Source organism: Panulirus ornatus, chromosome 10 (assembly GCF_036320965.1).
Source record: "Panulirus ornatus isolate Po-2019 chromosome 10, ASM3632096v1, whole genome shotgun sequence".
In the NCBI taxonomy this organism is placed as follows: Eukaryota; Metazoa; Arthropoda; class Malacostraca; order Decapoda; family Palinuridae; genus Panulirus; species Panulirus ornatus.
Genome location: NC_092233.1, coordinates 13,779,168 through 13,790,241, shown reverse-complemented (window position 1 = coordinate 13,790,241; position 11,074 = coordinate 13,779,168). Strand labels below are relative to the sequence as shown.

The 11,074-nt window shown below is 38.4% G+C and overlaps 1 protein-coding gene across 7 annotated transcripts in view; it reads right to left on the bottom strand.

Annotated features, from left to right (window-relative positions):
• Positions 1-11,074, bottom strand: part of ACC (acetyl-CoA carboxylase) — a 333,790-nt gene that overhangs the window by 141,628 nt on the left and 181,088 nt on the right. For 6 of the 7 annotated variants that reach the window (XM_071665546.1, XM_071665545.1, XM_071665542.1 and 3 more), the window contains 2 exons: positions 9,859-10,049; positions 6,146-6,190 (listed from right to left, as the gene is read on the bottom strand). In XM_071665546.1, coding sequence (XP_071521647.1) covers positions 6,146-6,190; positions 9,859-10,049 — 236 coding nt within the window. The remainder of the gene's footprint in view (positions 1-6,145; positions 6,191-9,858; positions 10,050-11,074) is intronic. The other variant, XM_071665544.1, reaches the window with a different exon arrangement.

Sequence of the window (11,074 nt, the reverse complement as noted above, 5' to 3'; positions counted from 1 at the left end):
AGTGGGAGACCAAATTGGAGGTGGAAGATGGAGTGAAAAAGATTTTGAGTGATCGGGGCCTGAACATGCAGGAGGGTGAAAGGAGGGCAAGGAATAGAGTGAATTGGATCGATGTGGTATACCGGGGTTGACGTGCTGTCAGTGGATTGAATCAGGGCATGTGAAGCGTCTGGGGTAAACCATGGAAAGCTGTGTAGGTGTGTATATTTGTGTGTGTGGGCGTGTGTATATGCATGTGTATGGGGGTGGGTTGGGCCATTTCTTTCATCTGTTTCCTTGCGCTACCTCGCAAACGCGGGAGACAGCGGCAAAAAAAAAAAAAAAAAAAAAAAAATATATATATATATATATATATATATATATATATATATATATGTATGTATATGTGCTTGTATGTGTGTTTATGTACGTGTAGGAAGAGAGGAAAGTGATTGGTTCTCAGTGAATGTAGGTTTGCGGCAGGGGTGTGTGATGTCTCCATGGTTGTTTAATTTGTTTATGGATGGGGTTGTTAGGGAGGTAAATGCAAGAGTCTTGGAAAGAGGGGCAAGTATGAGGTCTGTTGGGGATGAGAGAGCTTGGGAAGTGAGTCAGTTGTTGTTCGCTGATGATACAGCGCTGGTGGCGGATATATATATATATATATATATATATATATATATATATATATATATATATATATATATATATATATATATATATATTTTTTGCTTTGTCGCTGTCTCCCGCGTTTGCAAGGTAACGCAAGGAAACAGACGAAAGAAATGGCCCAACCCACCCCCATACACATGTATATACATACGTCCACACACGCAAATATACATACCTACACAGCTTTCCATGGTTTACCCCAGACGCTTCACATGCCTTGATTCAATCCACTGACAGCACGTCAACCCCGGTATACCACATCGCTCCAATTCACTCTATTCCTTGCCCTCCTTTCACCCTCCTGCATGTTCAGGCCCCGATCACACAAAATCTTTTTCACTCCATCTTTCCACCTCCAATTTGGTCTCCCTCTTCTCCTCGTTCCCTCCACCTCCGACACATATATTCTCTTGGTCAATCTTTCCTCACTCATTCTCTCCATGTGCCCGAACCATTTCAAAACACCCTCTTCTGCTCTCTCAACCACGCTCTTTTTATTTCCACACATCTCTCTTACCCTTACGTTACTTACTCGATCAAACCACCTCACACCACACATTGTCCTCAAACATCTCATTTCCAGCGCATCCATCCTCCTGCGCACAACTCTATCCATAGCCCACGCCTCGCAACCATACAACATTGTTGGAACCACCTTTCCTTCAAACATACCCATTTTTGCTTCCGAGATAATGTTCTCGACTTCCACACATTCTTCAAGGCTCCCAGAAATATATATATATATATATATATGTGTGTGTATATGAGTGGATGGACCATTCTTAGTCTGTTTCCTGGTGCTACCTCAATGATGCAGGAAAAGGCGATCAAGTATAATAAACAAATAAATAAATGGAATGGTTCAGATACCTGGCAGTGGACAAGGCAGGGAATGGAACAATGGAAGTGGAAGCAAGTCATAAGGTGGGTGAGGTGGCGAAGGTTCTGGGAGCATTGAGGAATGAGTGGAAGGAAATGTTGTTATCTGAGAAGCTGAAAATCAGTATGTTTCAAGGTAAAGGCATGGGCTATAGATGAGGATATGTGGAGAAAGGTGGACGTGTTAGAAACAAAACAGTTGAGGACAATATGTGGTAAGAGGTGGTTTGATCGAGTAAGAAAAGGATAAGAGACTGGTATGGTAACAAGAAGAGTGTTGTTGAGAGTGATGAAGAGGGCATGGGTTATAGATGAGGATATATGGAGAAAGGTGGATGTGTTAAAAACAAAACAGTTGAGGACAATATGTGGTAAGAGGTGGTTTGATCGAGAAAGAAAAGGATAAGAGACAAGTATTATAACAAGAAGAGCGTTGTTGAGAGTGATGAAGAGGGTGTGCTGAAGAGGTTTGGAAACAAGGAGAGAATGAGTGAGGAGAGGTTGATAAAGAGATATATATGTCAGAAGTGGAGGGAACAAGTGTAAACAGGAGACAAAATTGGAGATGGAAGGATGGAGTGGAAAAGATTTTGGAGATTGAGGCCTGAACATACAGGAGGTGAAAGGTGTGCATGGAACAGAGTGAATTGGAACAAAGTGGCAAGAGAAATGTGAGGTAATAAAAAGAGTGTGGTTGAGAGAGCAGAAGAGGGTGTGTTGAAATGGTTTAGACATATGGAATGAAGGAGCGCAGAAAGGCTGACAAAGAGTATATATGTGTCAGAGATGGAGGGAACAAGGAGAAGCAAGAGACAAAACTGGAGGTGAAAGGATGGAGTGAAAAAGATTTTTAGTGATCAGGGCCTGAACATGCAGGAAGGTGAGAGACATGCAAGGAATAGAGTGAATTAGAATGATGTGGTATACTTGGGTCAAAGTGCTGTCAATGGACTGAACCAGGGCATGTGAAACATCTGGGGTAAATATGGAAAGGTCTGTGGGGACTGGATGTGGACAGGGAGCTGTGGTTTTGTTGCATTACACATGACAATTAGAGACTGAATATGAATGAATATGGCCTTTTGGCACCAGGAATAGATGAAGGCAAGCAAGTACAAATATGTACATGTGTATATATGTATATGTCTGTGCATGTATATGTAAGTATATGTGTATATAAACCACATCACACCACATACTGTCCTCAAACATCTCATTTCCAACACATCCACCCTTCTACACACAACCCTATCTATAGTCCATGCCTCACAACCATATAACATTGTTGGAACCACTATTCCTTCAAACATACCCATTTTTGCTCTCTGAGATAACGTTCTCGCCTTCCACACATTCTTCAGTGCTCCCAGAACTTTCGCCCTCTCCCCCACCCTGTAACTCACTTCCACTTCCATGGTTCCATTCACTACTAAATCCACTCCCAGATATCTAAAACACTTCACTTGTCCCTCAATCCTAATGAATCTAATAACCTTGCTCTTATTCACATTTATTCAGCTTTCTTCTTTCAAACACTTTACCAAACTCAGTCACCAACAGTTTCTCACCCAAATCAGCCACCAGTGCTGTATCATCAGTGAACAGCAACTGACTTGCTTCCCAAGCCCTCTAATCCACAACAGACTGCATACTTGCCCCTCTCTCCAAAACTCTTGCATTCACCTTCCTAACAACCCCATCCATAAACAAATTAAACAACCATGGAGATATTACGCACCCCTGCCACAAACTGACATTCACTTTCCTCTTGTACTCATACATAGGCGTTACATCCTCGATAAAAGCTTTTCACTGCTTCTAGCAACTTACCTCCCTCACCGTATACTCTTAATACCTTCCACAGAGCATCTCTATCAACATTATCATATGCCTTCTCCAGATCCACAAATGCTACATACAAATCCATCTGTTTTTCTAAGCACTTCAAACATACATTCTTCAAAACAAACACCTGATCCACACATCCTCTACCACTTCTGAAACCACACTGCTCTTCCCCAATCTGATGCTCTTACATGCCTTTACCTCTCAATCAATACCCTTCCATATAATTTCCCAAGAATACTCAACAAACTTATACCTCTGTAATTTGAACACTCACCTTTGTCCCCTTTGCCTTTGTGCAATGACAGTATGCATGCATTCTGCCAATCCTCAGGCACTTCACCATGAACCATACATACAATGAATATCCTCACCAACCAATCAACAACACAGTCACCCCCTTTTTTAATAAATTCTACTGCAATACCATCCAAACCCACCACCTTGCCGGCTTTCATCTTCCGCAAAGTTTTCAGTACCTCTTCTCTGTTTACCAAATCATTCTCCCTGACCCTCTCACTTCGCACACCACCTCGACCAAAACACCCTATATCTGCCACTCTATCATCAAACATATTCAACAAACCTTCAAAATACTCACTCCATCTCCCTCTCACTTCAACACTACTTGTTATTACTTCCCCATTAGCCCCATTCACCAATGTTCCCATTTGTTCTCTTGTCTTACACACTTTATTTACCTCCTTCCAAAACATCTTATTCTCCCTAAAATTTAATGATACTCTCTCACCCCAACTCTCATTTGACCTCTTTTTCACCTCTTGCACCTTTCTCTTGACCTCCTGCCTCTTTCTTTTATACATCTCCCAATCATTTGCACTATTTCCCTGCAAAAATCGTTCAAATGCCTCTCTCTTATCTTTCACTAACAATCTTACTTCATCCCACCACTCACTACCCTTTCTAATCTGCCCACCTCCCACCTTTCTCATGCCACAGGTATCTTTTGAGCAAGCCATCACTGCTTCCCTAAATACATCCCATTCCTCCCCCACTCCCTTTATGTCATCTGCTCTCACCTTTTTCCATTCTGCACTCAATCTCTCCTGGTATTTCCTCACAGAAGTCTCCTTTCCAAGCTCACTTACTCTCACCACTCTCTTCACCCCAACATTCTCTCCTCTTTTCTGAAAACCTCTAAATATCTTCACCTTCGCCTCCACAAGGTAATGATCAGACTCTCTTTCACGCACCTATCAATTAACACGTAATCCAATAATGCACTCTGGCCATCTCTCCTACTTACATATGTGTACTCTTTTTAAACCAGGTATTCCCAATCATCAGTCCTTTTTCAGCACACAAATCTACAAACTCTTCACCATTTCCATTTATAACACTCAACAACCCATGTACATCAATTATAACCTCAACTGCCACATTACTCACCTTCGCATTCAAATCACCCATTACTATAACCCAGTCTCGTGCATGAAAGCTGCTAACACACTCACTCAGCTGCTCCCAAAACACTTGCCCCTCATGATCTTTCTTCTCATGACCAGGTGCATAGGCACCAATAATCACCCATCTCTCTCCATCCACTTTCAGTTTTACCCATATCAATCTAGAGATAATTTTCTTACACTTTATCACACACTCAAACAACTCCTGCTTCAGGTGTAGTGCTACTCCTTCCTTTGCACGTGTCCTCTCACCAACCTCTGACTTGACTCCCAAGACATTCTCAAACCACTCTTCCCCTTTACCTATGAGCTTCGTTTCACTCAAAGCCAAAACAGCCAGTTTCCTCTCCTCAAATATCCACACATTTAGACACCTCAGTCTGAGCCTTCGAGGAGGATGAGCACTCCCCGCATGACTCATTCTTCTGTTTCCCCTTTCAGAAAGTTAAAATACAAGGAGAGGATTTCTGGCCCCTTGCTCACGTCCCCTTTAGTCACCTTCTACGACACGCGGGGAATGCGTCAGAAATATTCTTTCTCCCTTATCCCCAGGGATAAATGGTACAAAGGTAAAAAATTCATTATCTCAAAACATATATATGTTCTGCAACAAGTCCTCCCTAGTGCCCATATGGGGTTCTTGTTCTTAAAAAAGGAAAAGAAAAAAGTCATAGAAAGGCCCCAATTTTGACACAATGAACGGATATTTGGTATCTAAATTACTTCTATGAATGCCCACTACAGGGTTAGACTTCGTCCCTTAACTCACTAGGTGAGCTGTCACATTATATCAATACTCTGAAAACCAAAAATTTCTAAAATACAAAACACATCTAGCCCCATACATTCTGGATAATGGATTCTCAACCTGTATCATCATTCTCTTTTACAGTATTATCATGGATATTTGAAAAAAAAAATAAATTCATATGACACATATGTTTAAAGAGATTTTCTGCATTCCTAGGCCTGTTTTATATGAAGATTTCAGGGCAACAATTCTTTTTACAAGAATATATCTCCAATCATTACTTGGTTATGCAGGAGATAGGTGCACTTTCAAATAATTCCCTTCCAGCAAAGATATATCAAAACATACCAAAAAAAAGGAGTTACAGTTCCTAAAAAAAAAGAATAATGAAAGCAGTTCACCCAACACTGAAAATGCGATACTATGACAAATTTTATTCCCAAGCATTTGCAGTAGATAAATTAAGAGGAATATTTCCATAAACCAACTCTAATACTAACACTACCAGCATTATACATACTGCAGTATCAAAGTCAGTACAGTAAGAATGTGGGTGATTGGTTTCTACAACTTATGATTCTGTCAATCATACCTTGAATCAATGAGATTGGCTATGTGTTTCAACAGATGTACAGGTCTGCGGTGGAAAACAAATACATCATCAGCTAATTCTCTATTTTTATAATTCACACATAAAGGACTTATCTGCAACAAATTATATAATTAAGGCATAAGCAAAGAGATATCATACAAAAGTGACACAGGGAGAATATCTCCAGTCTGAAAATCTGTGGTTAGAAAACATCCAAATTCTTGAACACCCACATGCACAAGTTTCCATACTTGATTTAAAGATGACAATGCTCTGTGATGTTTTGAGTTATTTCTATGGTTCTCACCACTGCTCTGCTCTTATATGGAGTCCAACAGCAGTACAGCCCCCATAACTTCATCTTCATATAATTGTTAACTCCCACCTTGGTCTATGTTACATTTGTTGAAAGTGGAGACAAAGAATAATTTTGGGCAAGTACAATAACTGCATATTTCTAAATGGCTTTATATAGTATTCACTCACATACAATACATAAAAAACTCCAGCTAATATCATTGAAAAGATTAACACTTAAAATACAAAAAATTCTAAAATCCAACACCACTCAGTCCCAGGGAATTCAGACCAGAGATATTCTACCTGTGTTAAAGAATTATGTGTTAGATTATAATCAAAACATGCTCTCATGAACAGTACTAAAAAAAATAAGGCTATCATTCGCAGCATCCAAATTAAGGCATAGCAAATGAAAAACTTTAATAAACCTAGAAACCCGCTAAAATACTGCAAAACTATCCTCTTCATTCTTGCACCAAGCTCATCAGAAAACTGGCAATGAAATGGGGGACTTTATCATCTACTTGAAAATACACACACAGCAGTCATATGCATGTGATTTGCTAAGAAAGAGGGAGAAAAGATGGCATCAATAGGGAAGTCATTAAAGGGAATTTATCTCTTAAAACAAATGAGTAACAAGCCTCCTCCAATCATAAGCCAAACTAGGGGAAATCACTAATATCCATACACTATCCACTGGTTAACCTCAACCCCCCATGAAAGATTTTCTTACTACTGGTAAGAAAACAGTAAATTCTTTAAACAAACATGACTTATCATAAAGCACAGAATATAAGTTTTGTAAACAAAAAAGATGCATTTTGCTTGACTCGTGTAAGTTTCATCAGACTTTTCATCTGACAGGACCAGATCTGCATATTTGAGCAGGAATTATATAAATTCAAATATTACTAAACCATGGTATTTTCTTTTAATTTTAGAGTGGCCACAGCTTATATAGTTAAAGTCCCTAAATTTGCTGCCTCTGCCACGAAGCAACACATACATCCATCAAAACCTGGAGTAGTACCCAAACATTGTTACCAAATGTTACATTAAATGGTCTGTACGTAAGGATGTTAATGAGGCCAGTATGAGATTTGTGACCTTGTGTTATGTGAACATTTGTGACGCTGTGACCCTCTTACAAGGTAAAAGATATCAGTGATAAAACCTTTAGCAATCATATTTGAGTGCAAAAAAAAAGAAAACATCCAAAAATACCATGCATCTCACGATCTATGCTTGACAGTACCCCTAAAGTACACCATACACCTGACAGTGGAGCAGCATATGGTAAGTCAAGATCATTTAATATCCTTGTCATCAGAAAGGAAAGTAAAGACTGGCTCCAAACCCACAGTCCCTTCTGACTACTGTAGCTTAAAGAACATTATATGATCTAATCAGAGGGTGTATACCCAGTGGAAGTCAAAATGATATCTCACGGGCTATTTCCCTTACAGAAACTCAGCAAGGCTTGAATTGCCCCATTCCACAGAACCCTTGAGGTTGCCAGTACACTGATTATCTTGCTTAATTCTTGTGGGAGGCCTGATGCCAAGCTCCCCCTTCCTGTGCAGGGGGTTTCAAAAATTAAAAAATAAATGATAAACATTTTTTGCCTGAGAGCAAACACACAGAGTACTTTCCTCTGATTACAGAAATGTATAATACATCTGACAGCAGTCATCCAAACAGCTGCTGCGCAGTTCAAGAACATGGATGTTGGCAGCAGAGTAGTAGCACTCCCCCACACACTCGTATAAAAACTGAGTTTTTCTTGCTTCCATGACAATGTAATTACCTTTATGTACTGTATGGGGAGGCAGTTCTACTTTCCTGGACATCATTATTTGTGCAGAAAACGATAAAATGTACAGTTAAGTTTTTTGGATAAACATTATCAGTTAAGAGTCCTACTCTGAGGTAAGGGATGCTTGTCAACAAACAGCAGAATGGTGAAAAGCCAACATTCACCACAAATACTTGGATGAAACCTCTCATGTAAAGATTTTAGAACACAGGATCCATGTGTGCACTATGTGTAGTGAACAAAAACAATCATTAAAGACCCTACAATCACCAGCCACAGTGAAAGGGTTAATTAAGATCATCCAGTATACATGTAAGGGATGATGGTCCTTTAGTTCAAGGTCTCATATTAACAACTAATATACCTAGATGCAGTAGTTACCAACTGCATGGCATTTACCAATCTGTCTTAACTGCTAATACTAAGAACTTTAATTTGTACCCACGAAACATTAAAGCCCATCTTATCATTAGTCAAATCATTATGAAAAATTGACATAACATGAAAATATAAGAAAAATGGTCCCTCGCACACCTAGCATCAAAAATACAGATAGGTATAGAGTTTATTACTGTGGAGAGAACACATGACGTGTTCTCCCAATTGCAACAGTGCTTGAATAACAATAAATCATAACTATCTAGATCATTACTTTTAACTTGATTTTTATATTATGTAAAAACGATTATCCTTATACAGTTATGACTACAATTTCACCAGAAAATTATGAGTAGAAACAAAATATCCTGGTGCTACATCATACATTTAGCAGTGCCAGAGAGGGATATGCAACCTTGAAAAAATGCACACACTGATGATGTAAGGACACCTAAATCAAGCCAAGTCCTACATTATTGCTATCAGGAGAGATTATCCATTTTTCATTTTCATTATCAACTAAGCTTCACTTTTTTGTAATTACAGTAAACCCTCGATTTAACTGACTAATCAGGGGAGGGGGTGTCCGTTATAGCTGAAAGTTTGTTAAATCGAGAATGCATCCTATGGGCCATTTCTTAATACAATATACAATAGTACAATATACAGTTCATACGTTTTCTTTTAACTCCACCATCACTTGATATCATTTTGAATCATAAAGACTGCAAAATTATCTAATAAATAAAATCACAGTTCTTTGTATACAACATAACCACATGGTGGCTTGAGGCAGACTGAGACCAAATGAAAGTGAGTATACCCTACAATACCAAAAACAAGTGTGATATACAATGCACATGGTGCAATATTTGAGATTTTTTTAATCGTTTCATATTTTCAAAATCATTATCTATTAATGTACCATTATTTGCCTGGTCCATTAAATCCAAAATCCATAAAATTGGGGTCCATTAAACTGAGGGTTTACTGTACAGCCACACAGGGGTGTAGGCCATAAAACTAACCAGCCAAAGTGAATGGGTTAAATAAAGCATCTGCTAAAACATTAGCTAAATATATTCAGATGCAATGCAGGTTAGACTCTTTTCATATAATAAAAACAAATTTGTCTAAAATGTACAAAGCAAATCCAATATTTATCATTAAACACACAAATCCCAATAAAAAATATGATAAAATCAAAGATGCTAACCTATATGTGAAGTATCTTGGAAACTGTTGCTTGTAAAATACAACCATAGTAATGCGCCTGATGCCTGCTTCATTGAACTCCCTCTTTTTGCTGGCACAAAACACTGCAAATTGTTCGCTTAGCTCAGAGTCATCTTTTTCTTCTTCCATACATATGCCAATGTTCATAATATGTATGGGGTCTTTGGTCTCCTGAAAGAAAAGGGCCATTGTATAACAATAATTCTAATAACTCATCAATGGCAGGTTTCTTTGCTGTAGCTGAAAATAATGATTTAAGTACCTTCAGTTCATCAAATAAAAACTACAAAGAACAGTGTACCATATCTCTACAAAGCCATACATCTTTAAGCACTTACCAAAACAAAAGCAATTGCTCATCTTCTCCATATGAGGCTTTTAAAGTTATTCTGCCAATCACTTCCCCTACATGGGCAGATCAACTCTCAATTCCTAGCTTAACATTAAGGACTACATTTGAGAACTGCAGATCCTAAAATTGATTTTCTAAACTAAATGACTTTCCAAAATATCTTGCACATTATTCGTCTGTTACTGATGCTACCTTGCTTACGCAGGAAAAGGAGACCAGTTCTGGAAAAAGATATCTATATATACAGTAAACCCTCAATTCAAGGAACCCCGATTCAACTGATTTTGGACTTAATGGACAGGGCAAATAATAATACATTAATCAATAATGATTCGAAAAAAATCTCACACTGCATCAGGAGTATTTCATATCGCACTTGTTTTTGGTTGTGAGGGGTATACTAGCTTTGTTTCATCTCAGTCTGCCTCAAGCTGCAGTATGGTCAGATTATATACAGAGAATTTTTCTTTATCTATTAAATAATTTTAAAATCCTTACTATTCAAAATGGCATCAAGTGACAGAGGATTTAAAAGGAAGCATGTGAACTGTATATTGTATTACTGTATACTGTATTGAAAAATGGTCCATAGGTTACATTTTCGAGTTAATGGACTTCTGGCATCAATGGACACACAAACACACACATACACAATTAGTCTATTAAACTGAGGGTTTACTGTACATATATCATATTTTCTTTTCTTACAAGCTTACCATTTCCTGTGAATGAGGTAGCATCAAGGACAGAAGATGGAACCTTAGAGGGAAAATTCTTCACTTGGCTTAATAAAACAGATGGATTTTTATGTCACATTTAAGGATCCAGAGAAAGTATACTACAA